Raw genomic sequence first — 15,397 nt, 5'->3', positions numbered from 1 at the left:
AAATCTACTCCAGTGTCTGTTTGAAGTATTTTGTTCTTTAAAAACCATTTTGACAATGCAAATATATTTTCATGATTTTATCATTCAAAGTAAATAAAATCTATTATTAGCATAAAGATGTGCCCCTCAGTATAAAGAATGAAGCCTGCCTGTCATGTTGGGCTCATTTAATTTATAGTGAATAAAGACACATGACAGTTTTACCAAGTAAGAAGAGACAACGGGACAGGGAAGCTCACAACACAGTGGACAACCGTACACTAACACAGGACCCCTGTGATTCTTAGGAGCATCGGGTGATTCAGATCCCGCCATCTCCTACCACAGCTTCTATGGCTGCTACTGATGTGCTGCTTTGTAGCGTCTGCTTCCTCTAATGCTCTGCTGCCTCATGGCTTCGGCTAAGATGCTCCTCTTGGGCACATCTCAACTTCTCTACATCTCAACTTCTCTACCAACAGATGGCCTTTTGTTTCTCATAAACCCAGGTACTTCAAGAAAACATAGAGTATACCTGACTATGTGATTAATTCATCCACCACAGAAATACATCTAATCTCACTTAACCCATGCAAAAGTTCTCTGTTATTTTAAGGAGAGCATAACTTGACCACACACTTATTCTAACCAAATACCTGAGAACCTAGCCTTAAGCCTCTTCCCAATCCCATCTCCAATTCTTCAACACGTCCTGATAATCGCCCGCTGTGGTCTGAATGTTGGTTCAGCTCTGACTTACTTTTGAGGATGCTACCTTTCATGGTGATGATACATGGGGAGTCATTCATGAGCAGGAAACTTGCATCTCAGGATTAGATTTTTATAAAAAAGACCCACAGAGCTGGTGAGGCCCTTCCAGCATGTAAAAACACTTTCCACTTCCTAGGACCATAAAGTTGGTTCTCACCAGACACTAGATCTACTGGCACTTTGACTTGAACTTCTTAGCTTCCAAAACTGTGAGAAGTACACCACTAAGGGAATTTATTACAAAAGTTATTAGAATGAATGTTCGGAGACTACCCTTCCAAAATGGAGGGCAAAGCATTCTCTTCTCTCATTTCCACATTATCATTGGGTCTAGGCCACTAACTCACCAAACCATGATGTCTGTTGTGGCCTCAAAGTCACTGGCTCACACAGCAAAGCAGACTTTTATGACCGAAAAATCAGCCTATCTACTGCCTTCTCCCCTACAGTGACTTCTCTGTTTTCCTGCTATGGTATAGAATCTCCAGCTCCCCCCCCACACACACACACATACAAGTTGGTGCCCCATACTTTTCTCACTGCACTTGGGGCACACTGCTGTTTTCCATGTCGAGTGGCACTCAATTCCTGACACCTCAGTACTTGCATTCTTGATACTAGAATCAACTGCAGAGTGAGTCATACTAGAATCATTGTGGAGTGGGTCACACATTTCACTTAAGGTGACCTTTCATTTTTGTTTCTCTCCTTGACCCCATCCACGACACACAAGTCTAACACTCCAGAACAGAATAGAGGCTCCTTAAACATGGACTCCGTTTTGTTTACCTCCTTTCCACACCACATAGGAAAGCATCAAGCTATTAGAAGACATCAGTTAATATCTATTGAGTGAGAAGTAGATGAACACATTCTCATTAGACTTAGAGCTGGACTCTAAACCAGGCAGTGTCTGTTGCCAAACCTCACGATCTCAACTGTTATGCGACAGCTACATACCTCACACTGTCCCCTCACCTACAGACACATGCTTCATTTCAAACTGGAAACTACAGTACTATTTTCTTGGATAGGCTATACTTCACCACACTCTGTACTTTACTTTTATTTTCCTCCCTCCCCCTCTCCCTCTCTCTCCCTTCCTCCCTCTCTCTCTCTCTGAAACTGTTCTTACTTGCAGAACCCTTGCCTCTGTGCTGTTTTGTCTTCTGCTATCTTTTTTCTTTTTCCCTCCACCTCCCTCACCCTAGAAAACATTCATTTATCAGGGTCTATATCAATTTCCCCTCCTCTGTGAACTCTCTCTTGAGGACCCCCTATAGGTACATTAATGCCCAGAGTTTTACACCTCCTTGTCTCTGCCTACAATGTGGAATCTATTCTACAATTTTGTCTTTAGTTCTGAAACTATATATGGAGGGAGACTAGGAATAAGTGAATTTCACATAACTTACCCTAGACCCTCATAGGAATGTGTGTGTGTGTATATATATATATATATATATATATATATATATATATATATACTCACTCACTCATTGGAGATAATGGCTAAATCCATTCTAACTATATCTAACTATAGCCACTTTACATATATAAAGTTGTATAAAATGAGAAAACCCACCACCATCAAGTACTACAAACCTCAGGGGATGGAATTATGGACTTTTGACATTACAAATGGGCTTGGTACCTGTAAGTGCTTAATAAATGTGATATGATATTATCATTTTAGTTTTGATGATATACAACACTTCCTGTTGGAAAAAATGTGTTCGACTGCGTTAACACCATTAGTGACTTCATCCTACTGATTTTTCCAGTGACAAGCACTTTACTTATGTTAGTCACAGTAGAAAGCACCACTTTGCCAGGAAAAATAAAAACGATAAACTATAGAAATATTCGTAGCTTGAGTTCTAAGTTTCACCTTGGAGATAATGAGATTAATACAGTGTGCAGAAGAAAGGCTTCAGGCAGATACGTACAGGACTAGTGTTCTAGCACACAGAAGGAAGGCTTCAGGCGGATCTGTACAAGACTGGTGTTCTAGCACACAGTTACCATGACAGAGTCACTGCAAATCTATGACCACTTTCAGTTTTTTTATTTTTTACATTTTTATTTTGTAAAAGAGACAGAAAGACCAACAGATAGACAGACAGGGGAGTCAGAGGACATGTAGAAGTCAGTGTGTTCCTCTACCATGTGGATTCTGGGAATTGCCCACTGGTGTGGGCAGCAGGTGCCTTTCCCACTCAACATCCCACGGCCCCTTCAATTTATCTCTTCACAGAGACTTGGAATACGCCATACCTTCCTAGATCCTGAACAAATCCCCAAGCTTTGTAAAGACTGTTGATATGAACCATACTTCCAATCTCCAACAAGTGAACATGAGGCAGATGAATGCAGCTAGATGTCTCTTTATTCTATAGGCCCCTTCCCTGACTCTCTCTATTCAGAAATATTTAACCTAACTTACATGATGGGAAGTTTTCCACAGAGGGAGCTTGTTTGCTATGCCCAACAGGTATTCATTGTCACCTTACTCTTAGACTTTACTACTTTTTCAGAAACCAGAAATGTTTCAGAAAGACCGTTTCATTAGCTTATATGTGTAAGACAGAGTTTCCTTATGTAGTCCAGGCTGGCGGTGGACTCATGATCCTCCTGCCTCTACTTCTGGAATACTGGCGTTGCAGGCATGGGCCTCAGCTCTTTGCCAGTGCCATCAGTAATTGACATCACCCCTCCCCCACTTTGCCAGGGTGACAGCTGTTCCAGGTAGCATTTCCTGCCCTAGCCCTGGATTCATCCACTTCTACAAAACCCTTAATTAAGAAAATAGTGAACTGTGACAGAAGTACCTATACTGCTAGACTGTCCTTATTTCTAGAGCTTTTCAGAGACATAGGTACAATATGCATTAGTACACAGCTATTCATACTTAGCATATATCATCCTATATACCATTTATGAAAGATGCATATGCTTATTTTTAAGCATGAAGCTTACCCTGAGTTTACCTGAGGGTATGAACTGAGATGCTTCAGTCCAACATGAACCACAATGTTGATTAGACTAGTCTGTGCACTTCCTCTGTTCTCTGCTGACAATCTAATTCTCAATGGCAAAAAGAGAAGTGCTCATTTGATCCAGCTTTTCAAATACAGCCATTTAGACAATGACAAGCACATTACAATGAATAGTGTAATTACTGAAGGAGTCTTAAGGAGTTTTACATTTTGTTTGTCCTAGTGTAAATCCACTAGAGATGGACACACAGAGAACTGTATACTAAAGTGGAATGGGAATTTCTGGTTTTGTTGGAGACTCAGTTGTATAATGTGATATTTTTCTGGAGACTGTCTTATGAGAGGATGTTTTGCTAAAGCAGACATGTGAGAGGTTATTTTACTGAGTACAGACACATGATGTCTTTTTGGAAGTTGCCTGGTGAAAAGGAGTGTAATGTTCTGCTGGAGTGGACGCTTGAAAGGCATGTGCTATTTGGAAAGTATAACCCAACAGACAGCTCTTGCATTAATTCACCTTGCAACTCTTTGCTGCTCATCGTTGGGCTTTGCTGACACTGGTCTTACAACACTCCTGCTTTCTTCACTGATTTTCACTTGATGTGGCTTTGTAGAGAGAAACACACCAAAGAACTTCTGGTGGTATTCCACTTCTGGTGGAAGTGCTTCTTGCCACTTCCGAGGACTTGTGCTGATCAGCAGAACCTCACAGTTTCTTCTGGACTGAGCTGGTGCCACTGACTCATGTTTGGTATTTGCCGAGTGAACTGGACTGCCCCTGCTGATTCATGTCTGGTGTTTTGCTAGTGGACTGGACTGCTGACAATGAAAATTGGAATTGCTCCAAAGAAATATTTCTAAACAGGTCTACAACACTCATTTCCTATTAACCTTTCTTTTCCCCTTCCTCTGGTGGGGGCTGAACTAGAAAGGAGGTTAAAGCATTAAAGAAGCATAGTTAAAGTAGGTTTTGAAAAATCTAAGTCTACACTAAAGGCATTTGCAAAGGTAATGGGTCCTTGGTCAGGACACTGTTCAAAATGCACAAAGATGAATGCTTTATTTTCTCTCTATTTAAGGGTTATATTTCAGGATTTAATTTGGTTTTGTAATTATATAAAGTATTCTCACTGTTCCAAAACCTATCTATAACATAATGTTTATTTCATCATCTAGGTTGTGTGCATATCAATTCCAGTATTTCTTATTGATTTTATGGTTTGCTGTATCTATGCAGGTGTGGCTACGGCACTTGAATCTATACATGAACAAGCATGCCAGCCTTCTTCTTGCACTTGACAATGTCATCTAGAGATCACCCCATGATGTACCAAGACCTAGTTTGTGTTTTGCATAGCTGTATAGCATTCTATCTTATAGATCACCAGGATTTATTAAATCAGTCTGATCCTGGTAGATATCTTGATTATTCCCAGTGTTTTGTAGATAAGAATCGTAAATTTTGAGTTATTTTCATATTTTGCCAGTGTACCTTCGATATCTATTTCTAGAACTGAGATTCCAAGACAAAGGTAAACATGGAAAATTTGGTAACTGTTGCCAAATTCTCCCAAGGAAATAACGATTCTGCTTTAAAACCATCATTATTAGAGGTTTAGTTTTCCCCTTGCCTTGCCAACAGAAAGGATTTTAAACTTCTGGACTTTTGCCAATCGGGTGAAAATTATTTTCAATGTAGTTTTAATATGCATTCATCTCAGATTAAGCATTAAATATTGGGTATATTTACGTTCATTTCTCTGTATGCTGACTGAAGATTGGGCCTACTATTTTATAGGGCTCTTGTCTCTTTGGTCATCTATTTTCAAAAGTTCCATTCATTATAAATATGAACCCTTTATCTACCACGAATCTCTCTAAGTTGATTTTTATGTTCAATAATTTTCACATGCAAAAACAGTTTGCCACCAAATGTACCAGTTTTACACATCATTTTTATAAAATTATTTGTAGAAGCCTATGATGATGATTCAGTCAGTAAAGGATTTGCTGTACAGCTATGAGGACTTCAGTTCAATCAGCATCCACGTTAAAAAACAAACAAACAAACAAATAATCACTCTGGGCACAACATTATGGCTCTGTAATCCTGGAGCTGAGGATATGGAGACAGAAGGACCTCTAGGCCTACCTGGTCAGTCTAGCCAAATTAGTAAATTCAAGTTTCAGTGAGAAACTTTATCTCAAAAGTAGAGAAGAATTGAGGAACACACTGAACTTTGACTTTTCACCTCTCCAAGCATGTACACACATACTCACATACACACACAACAGACAGATACACAGAAGGAGAGAAAGATAGATTTGTAGTTAAGGATATTTTCTGTAATATATATAAGAGTTAACATGTCTTTTCTCCTGGTACTAACATAAAACATTGCCTAAGAATAGGCACCTCTGGGATACAAGAGAATAACAGTGCATTGTTAGCTTTATCAAATGTTTTTATGTTTTAATTGAAATAGAATTACATAGCTTTCCCCTCCTTTCCCTCCCTCCAACCCCTCCCATGTTCACCCAACTCTCCAGTCCATAGCCTCTTTTTATTTGATTATTATTGTTTCATAAATGTATGTACAAATATATGTAAGTATAACTTAATGAATCTAATTTTGTTGTTTGTAAATATATGGTTTCAAGACTGCACACTCTTAAGCAAACAGCCAATAGGAACTCATCTTTGGGAGAGGCTAATTTTCCTCCCAGAGTCTTTGTCTAGGTGTAGGACCCTACAAAATTTTCCCACCTCCACCTTAACAGGTTCATTAATATTGACATTTCTTGGATTTTATTTGTGCAAGCATTTCTAAGAGAAACTGTTCAACAGCAGACTTCCTGGTTATTCTGGCTCTTACAAACTTTCTGCCCTAGCATCATGCCTAACGCACAGTAGGTACCTTAGAAATAACTTACCAGGGATCAAATTAGGTTATCAAAAATGATTTTGTCTATATTGTATTGAAATGCTTTGTCTTTCTCAGAAATATGTGTGTATGTGCACACACATACACATTATAAAAAGTGCAAATGTAGTTTGTTTTCTAAATAGTTAAAACTGCTGATGTTGATGTCCTCCCTGGCTGTGGATAGGAATGAGGTTGGAGAGCCGATGTGGCCTCACCAATGCCCTCAGAGACATCTGGGTCAACCTCGCCCTACTTCCCTTCTTGACATGCTCTCTGAATGACTGCGAAAGCATTCACTTATGGATGTCATTGCTATGGAGAGATTTTCTGACAGTTGGTATGGCTGGTTCCCAACACAGAGTCACCCTCAGCACATCCTTTCACACTTGGGAAGATGTTATAACTCCAAATTATAGTCTTTACAGTTTCAAATAAATAAGTTCCAAGTAATGTTGTAAGGAAAATGCTCATTAGAAGGTCTTGAGAAATCACCTACATTTCAAAGAATCAGGTAAGGCTTGCCAAACAAACCGGATGACATGAGTCAAATCCCAGGATGTCAGAGAAAAAGAACTGAGAGTTGACCTCTGACCTCCACAGTGAACACCATGACTCATGTATGTTCTCTCTCCCATACACATACACATACACACTAATAATAATAAGTAAAATTTTAAATTTTAAGTTAAATGCCAAAACTTTTGTAGGCTTCAATATATTTCATTAAGTAAAACTAACTTCCCAGGGTTAAATTCATACAACTTACTACCTTGATCATATTGCCTTAAAAAACAAGATAAAAGCAGAGAACAAGATATCTATATAAAATAAATATATGTATTTAACTTAAAGAAAAAGAAGTACATTTAAATGGAGCAGCATCTTGCAGAGGCCCTGCCATGCCATTTAAATGGGCATTTTGGGGTTGCTGTGAAAATACACAGAAAAAAAAAAAACCCTAATTGTAGCATTTGGGGTTTTTTTCAAGGGAGACAGGAAGTAGACACAGAGCCTGTGTCAGAGAGCAGAGTTACTTTCTAAACTGCTTTCCAAATGCAGGGCTCATGAAAGGGTGAAAGTGGATGAAAATACTTAATACACCCTGTTTTCAATAACATTTTTTAGAGGAAAGCAGGTAATCTTGAAGGGTCTGCTAGAGTCTCCTCTGGAGGCTGTTACCTTCCTAAATGGTAGGGCAGCGATCCACAGACACAGCAGAAATATACGCTCCTTCCAATGAACAGAGCTCACCAGTGGGCATGGTTGTTCCCATAGGTGATTTGTTAATTGGGTACTGTCACTTCTAGTCACAACTTGTAGAAGTATAGCCAGCAAAAGCACTAACAATCTTTTATTTTCTTTGAGAGGAAATAAAAGGACTCTCCCTATCTCTCTACCCCAAAACAATGGCCTCAGATGATGAAAGGACTTAATGCAGAAATTCAAATGATTCAGTTATCTTAATTACATGTTTGGCCACCTGGGTCAAATAACATCCCCACAAGCTCAACAAGGAGGGACCAAATTCTTTTGTTCCAGTAGAAAAATAGGTTGCTCAAAAAAATCCCTACAATGGCTAGGCTTGGAAAGTTTTTGATTAAAAAGGGATTTTTGTTGGAACACTTATAATGAGATTTGAGTTGTAGTAACAATATAAAATTGAAAGCAGAATTACATACAAAAAGAGTAGTGTAAAATAGCACTGTTTTAGTACAATGGAAAATAAGGTGTTTGTGGTTTTGCTCCATAAATTCTGTGTTGTCTGCTCATATGTATTCCTTCTTGGCCTTTCTCTGAACAGTCATTCTGATTTCCAAGCTGCCCAGTACCAGATTCATTTGTGGTGGGGAACCCCCACAATCAACATCTCCTAGGCTCGGCTTTCTTCCTCTGGTTTATTGGCTTTTCAGGACTAATTCAGGGGCACGCATCACACTGGTGTTCAGTTACAGGGCAGACAATGAATTTCCCTAATCCATTTAGTGTGCTGACAGAGCCCTGTTCACAATTTATAGAATTTCCTTTTAGACATCTACCTATTTCACAGTTCATTAGGATTCAAGCCGAACACCTGTGTTTATAAAGTCAGAAGCAATTTCATCCTAACAAGGTGTTAAATAAGGCGTTTTCTGAGAACTCAGAACAACAACTGTACTAGACTCTTGACCTACGGAAGAGAACGATGTCGGTAGTTATCCACGGCATCTTTTAACGATCCCTGAACTGCCATGCAATGGCCACAGAACGTTTTCACCACAGCTAAGGAGGATCCTTGCATTCTATTTTGATTCTTTTGCCACAGGTCATTCCTGTTGTACCACAGGGAAGCAAAAGGCTGCCTTCCTAATTCATCGGGATAGCTAAAACCTACAAAGTAGCTAAAAAGGCGTAGACAGCCAGGTCAGCCCCTTTGGCCAGGCCCTTCCCTGGCTAGCTAGATACAGGGACACGTTCACCACTGTGAGCCTCGAAAAGCCCGACCTTGGCTCATTTTTATTTGACCCCAAACTTTTCACATCATTAATAAAGAGAAAATCAAAACAAAGCCTGTAGACGTTAGGGGAAGGAAAGTATGGAACTTGGTCCTGTCGTCATCCCTCCTCTCAAAATGGGAACGGGATACACATAACAGAGGTGGTGACCCCTGTAATGACTGTGGTTCCCAACATTTTTTTTCCTATTGGCAATAAAGCATTTTGCAGACCTCCCAACTGTGGCCACCGTGATAGTTACTGCTCTGTAGGTTTATGTCTTTTTCTTGCAGTTAAAAATGTTATCAATAAAAGTTTCAAATGGTGCCTTTTCCCCACTGAATAAAAACATTGAAAACCGTGAAGCCAATAAGGGGACAGGGCTGGAAAAAATATAAATGACAGGAGGACTTTCTTTGTATGTTTTTTTTTCACCAAGTCCCTTAATTTATTAATTCTAAAGACATTCCTTGCAAGGCTTGAAAGTAGAGCACCATACCCACAATGCCGAAAGCGCAACAGAGCAGCTGGCAAAGCTGACTTGAGTGTGTGCTACTAATTGCTTAAAAAGCACCTGCGTGAAGGAGCTGAAAGGGTTTGTGGCACCATGAGGAGAGCAACAATACCAACCAACCACAGCTCCCAGGGTCTAAACCACCAGCCTGGGAGCACTTAGGGGGGGATCCAGGGCTTCAGCTGAATATGTAAAAGTGGAGGGCCCTGCTGGGCATAGGTGGAAGAAGAGAACCTTGACCTCATGAAGGCTGGATGCCCCAGGGGGTGGGAATTTTGAGGGTGGGGAGGTGGGAGTGGGGGGGGTGTAGATAGAGGTTACATCCACAGAGAAGAAGGAGGAGGGGCGAGGGGATTGGAGGTTCCGAGGGGGTGGTGGGGGATGGGGTAAGGGGACAACATAGGAAATGTAAATAAATCATCCAATAAAAAAAAAAAAAAAAAAATAAAAGCTTCTTGGATATGAAAGCAAAAAAAAAAAAAAAAGCACCTGCGTGCAACGCTGCGCTGATCACGCAGGACAGTCAGCAAACGTCTATCTGAAGAAAGACAGTAACTATCACTTCATCAAGTCTCAAATGAGGTCAGTAGAGAGTCACTTCCCAGCAACCAGGGCAGGAGATGAGACAGGAAGCAGAAGTCCTTCCCTGGAAATCCCACATAAAATAATGTATGTATTATGACAAACTTAAAACAATAAAAGACAAGACTATCTTGCACCAAACTTGTGGCTCTTAAAGACTGAACAGTTCTTGACTGTGTGGAATTATCTGCAAGATACCACAAGAGGAATTTTTCTGGAAAGAATGTCTAGAGATTGTATAAGAATCTGTAATTAATTACATATAATCTATATTATGACATTTTCAAAAGGAAAGCTATAAATCTTTGCTATGGAACTCACAACCCTACCCAACACATGTTGCTCCTTGCCTGTCGGAGCATGAAACCCCTATAATCCCTGCTAGCTAACAAGTTCTTAGACATATAGATCACCTCTCTGATCTATCTGCAACATACATTAGTATAAAACAAGCAAACAAAACTTTAACATTGTGTAGACTATAACACATTGTCTAGAAAGTATGAGTAAGAATCACCATGACTAGTGGTTTGGCAATCATGCTGAGGCAGAAAGAAGGCTGCTCTCCAAAACAGCGGAAGCAAAAGTCTTCGTTTGAGAAAAGAACCCATTGGTAGTACTCACAAAAGAACCAATAGGTAATACCTTTATTTCTCTGTTTCAATTGAAGGCATAAGAAGGTACCTGGATTAAACTGTGAAAGGCTGGCCTCTCTATACACACAGCAACAAGCTCAGTTTCAAAACAAACTCAGAAAGCTAAAATACAATAGGTGAGAAAAAATGTAACTTGCTCAACCATCCTGACAATGAATAGCAACAGCAATACAGGAAACTCAACTTGCAGTTAGGACACTTTACTACAAGCAAGGAAAGTACTTTCCTGAATTCTGTGTTCATACCTTCCCCCATACACATATATGTTAACAGGGAGATTCATTCGTAACCACAGACCTCTGACTTCTAAACACTGTGTTTGCTCCTTTATTTTTTTAAAAAACATTTTAAATACAACTGAAATCTGAAATAAATGGTAGGACTTTATCCTTCCTATTTCTGTTCATATTGATAATTACTCAAAAGCAAGAAAGAATGCAAGCCAATTCACTAGTACCCTAACTGCTGCACAGGACGTGACCTGCTGGATGGGGTAAAATGGTGTGTAGGAAACACTAAAGGAAATAGCAAAATAAGAAACGTGGCTGTGGGGTCCTTTGAAGCTATTTTAAAAAGTAAAATGTTATGTTAAGAGCCATGCGGTGTATCTCTGTATGTGTATAATTATTATTCCACTGATTTATTGCACACATGTCAAAAAGCGCCTGGGTATTTGTATAAGTTAAAACAAGCTAACCAAAGAGCCAAGCCACATAGCCACAAACCCAGACAACTTGCCTCCCACCTCTCACCCCACCCTTCATCCTACCACCTCCCAAACACAAAGGTCCTAGTTGCAGAACCTACCTTACAGAGAGGAACTATTATGCCAGTTCAGCTGTCATTTATGCTGTGTTCTCAAGGAATAAGCGGTGACAGCTATCATTTATATGGCAGTACAGATATATGGCTAAAGCCAGCTGGCAGCAGAGATGTTCCAGGGAAGCCAGCAAGACTTTTCCCATTCTCTTCTGTTCTGGGAAGAGCCTTTTGGAATGAGTCAGAAATCAAACTGCTAGCAACTGTCTCATATCACCGCTTCTGAGAAAAAGTTCCACATCCCTTAGGTATATTTTAACTCATATCTTTCAATGAGATGTAACATATCTCATTTAGCAACTACCTTCCCACTAAGCAACCACATATGAGATAAGGAGACGGGTTTTCCTGTTGAAGCAAAGAGGAGGTAGCACCTTTTTTTTTCTTTCTTAGTTACTTTCTGTTTTTTTCATTAATTAATTTATTTAATCACTATACATACTGATCACAGCTCCATTCTCTCCTCTCCTCCCAATCCCACCCTCATAAACCCCTTCCTTCATGACCCCTTCCCCTTCCCCTTCTCCCAAGAGAAAAGGAAGAACCCCCACTCCATCCCCAATGTGTACTAACCTGCCCCGCCACAACAAGTCACAGCAGGACTAAGAGCATCCTCTCCCACTGAGGTCAGACAAAGCACCTCAGCTACAGGAAGAGGTTCCAAAGGCAAGTAACAAAGTCAGAGATAGCCCCAATTCCAATTGTTGGGGACCCACATGAAGACCTAGCTACACATCTGCTACCATTGTGTAGGAGGCCCAGGTCCAGCCCATGTATGCTCTTTGGTTGGTGGTTTAGTCTGTGAGCCCCCCCAGACCAGGCCCAGGTTAGTTAACTCTGTAGGTCTTCTTGTGGTGTAGTGTTTTGACCCTTGAGGATCCCTCAATTCTTGTCCTTAGCACTTTAATATATTCTACCATGCTATCAGAATCCTTCCCTCATGACCCAACGATTAGAGCTAATTTCAACTAAATTGCTTTCTTCAAGAGACAGACATCATCAGGCAACTTGTTCCTCTGTTTCTATGCACAGTCATCTTAATAGAAGAAAAAAGGCAAAAGAAAATCCCTTGGCTGTTTCAGCCAATAAACTTATTAATATCTCACTCTCAACTTCAAAGCAAGAGTGCAGAAATACCACGTCATTGTCCTCAGAGAGTGACTTCATTTCTACTTCAAAGCACCATCTCCCCTTTGGGCCATTTAATTATTGAACATGGGACAGAAGCTGTCCACATAATGTCATCTCAGTCTTTTTCATGAAATATGTATGGGTCTAATTTAAACTGTGTTCATGCAGAAGAAGTAAAGTAGAAGGATGGGTAGGCAAACTACTGTAGGCATCAGTGTAAGATGGTGAAGGGAGAGGCCTTTTGAGCTGGCTCTCCTAACTTTTCCTTCTGGAGAGGAACTGTCAGGGAACTAGGATACCTGTTTGGGCAAACAGACTGCATTGCTCATCATACTGTCTCCCACCCAAATCACAGTAACATAATTACAAAACTTTAAGACAAAAATGCAGATATAAAAAGGTGCTTTGTAAAGCAAATATGCTTTTGGATAGGACTCAGTAAACTACCTGGCCTGTGCCTGAGTAGGAATCAAGAAGGAGACTTTATTGGACTACAATGCCTGCTCACACTGAGAGGGCCAACAATCTTTTTTTTTTTTTCATGAAAGATGAGACAACAAATACCTTCACCTCTGCAGCTCACACAAGCTCTGTAACAATTGCATAGCTCTGCCATTAGAGCAAGAAAGCATATAGATGAATAGATGTGATAGGTTCTAATAACATTTTATAAAATCAACCAAAGGGCTAGAGTTGGATCCCAAGTAAATCCCTGTTCTAGAAAACTGTTAGCAGACATTACCAGCATAATACTACTAAATATGTAGAACATAACTAAAGTGATTAAAGCATTATATTTAAATTTTTCTAAACTAAGTAAATTCAAATAGCCTTGTGAGGCTAATGGCTCACTACTGAACAGCTGAGTTCTAGACACTTTGTACTGCTGCCCCTTCAAATGAGATGTAAGTAATTTTTCAATTTATGCCATAAATCCATGTGTTAAAAAAGAAAATGCCCATACAACATTCACTGAGAGCATAGATCTACTCAACAAACCCAGCTCATTCCTAAGTCAAATGTTTATGTCCTTATACATCTTCAAGTCTATATATACAAACACAGGGTGCAAAGAGCCCCTGAGAACATACATACCGATTATGTTGCCTTCTCCCAAAGTAACCCACAAGGTGCAACACACAAATTAGCCTGACACACCACCTTCTTTGCTATATTGTCCATTGCTTTTGATGGCTGTTTTATTTACATGATAACTAGTGTGTGTTTTGTATTTCTTATAAAACAGAAATGTGTGATCCAACAAGAAGAAGTAAGAAAAGAGAATAATAATAACATGTATGGAGTTTGGGGTTGTTTTTATTGTTCCTCTAAATAGGAATCAGAAATAACAAAGCAGTATTTCCTTTAAGAAACACACAATACTTTCTTCACTGAGAAAATTGATAAGAAATCATCTATATAATGGTTATCAAGTAAAGTATGAACTAGTCTAATCATATTATGATTTTAATCAAATAAATTAATTCCAGATCTAATTCCTTATTATTCTCAAATCAAACAAAACAACAACCACCACCACAGCAAAAACACTCTAAAGCCAGGCGTGTTGTCTCACACCTTTAATCCCAATACTGTGGAGGCAGATGCAGGCAGATCTAGGTGAGCTAGAGGCCCTCCTGGTCCACAAAGTGAGTTCCAGGACATATAGGGTTGTTATACAGAGAAACCCTGTCTTGAAAAAAAATAAAATAAAATGCTCTAAACAATAGAAAAATATAATAGAAAAATTCTAAATGTGAAATGAACTCCTTGGGTATACAACATGACACAAATCAACAGGAGACAACGAATCCAGTCTTCATCTTTATTTATCCCACCTCAATATGAGACTGTCTTCCCTGAAGAGAAAGCCCCATGTCTTAGGTATTGCTGCAACCTCAGTAGAGAGTCATAAAACTATAATATTCACAGCAGGTCTCACTTCAAATCCCAAACTTCTGTGAATCCCAAAAACACATCTGGCCCCAGCAGTTCTGGGAATGGGTTCTTCTCAGGATGCCTCTCAGGAAGAACATTGTATATGGCCAAGTGTCCCTGTTCTCCAGAGCCTGAGCCAATGCCTTACCTCAGTCTGAAGGATGGCAGCCCTCTGTTCTTTGGCAGTAAGTGACTCTTTAAGCACTTCAATGTGTTGCTTGCAATCTGAATTTTGATTGCTAAGGGTTTCAAGCTTTGTTTGTAAGGCAAGAAGTTCTGACTCCTTCTTGGAAAGTTCCTGTTTCAGCTGATCAATCTGTAAAACAAGAAGACAATCACAAAATCTGAGAAAATTCTGTTCTAACAGTTTACACCTGACAACTACTCCTTTCTCTGTTTTTAATGGCCAGCAATTATAAAATCCAGCAGGAAATCCCATGTATCTGCTTAAAGAGATGTTCCTGGTCTGGAAGAGGCCCTACAGGGACAAGCAAGTAGGCAAATGCCTTTCCACCTCACTGAGACAATAGGTCTGCAATACTGTGAAAGCTTCCTGCCAAAACCTACTTGTTTCTGAAACCCCAAAGTCTACTGTCAACAGGAAAACCAT

At 39.7% G+C, this 15,397-nt stretch overlaps 1 protein-coding gene across 3 annotated transcripts in view; it reads right to left on the bottom strand.

Moving 5' to 3' along the window:
• Erc2 (ELKS/RAB6-interacting/CAST family member 2) overlaps window positions 1-15,397 on the bottom strand; it is an 822,395-nt gene that overhangs the window by 521,578 nt on the left and 285,420 nt on the right. For all 3 annotated transcript variants that reach the window (XM_028754073.1, XM_028754072.1, XM_028754074.1), the window contains one exon: window positions 14,936-15,103. In XM_028754073.1, coding sequence (XP_028609906.1) covers window positions 14,936-15,103 — 168 coding nt within the window. The remainder of the gene's footprint in view (window positions 1-14,935; window positions 15,104-15,397) is intronic.

Source organism: Grammomys surdaster, unplaced genomic scaffold (genome assembly GCF_004785775.1).
Source record: "Grammomys surdaster isolate TR1022 unplaced genomic scaffold, NIH_TR_1.0 125979, whole genome shotgun sequence".
In the NCBI taxonomy this organism is placed as follows: Eukaryota; Metazoa; Chordata; class Mammalia; order Rodentia; family Muridae; genus Grammomys; species Grammomys surdaster.
This window is presented reverse-complemented; position numbering and strand designations above follow the sequence as displayed.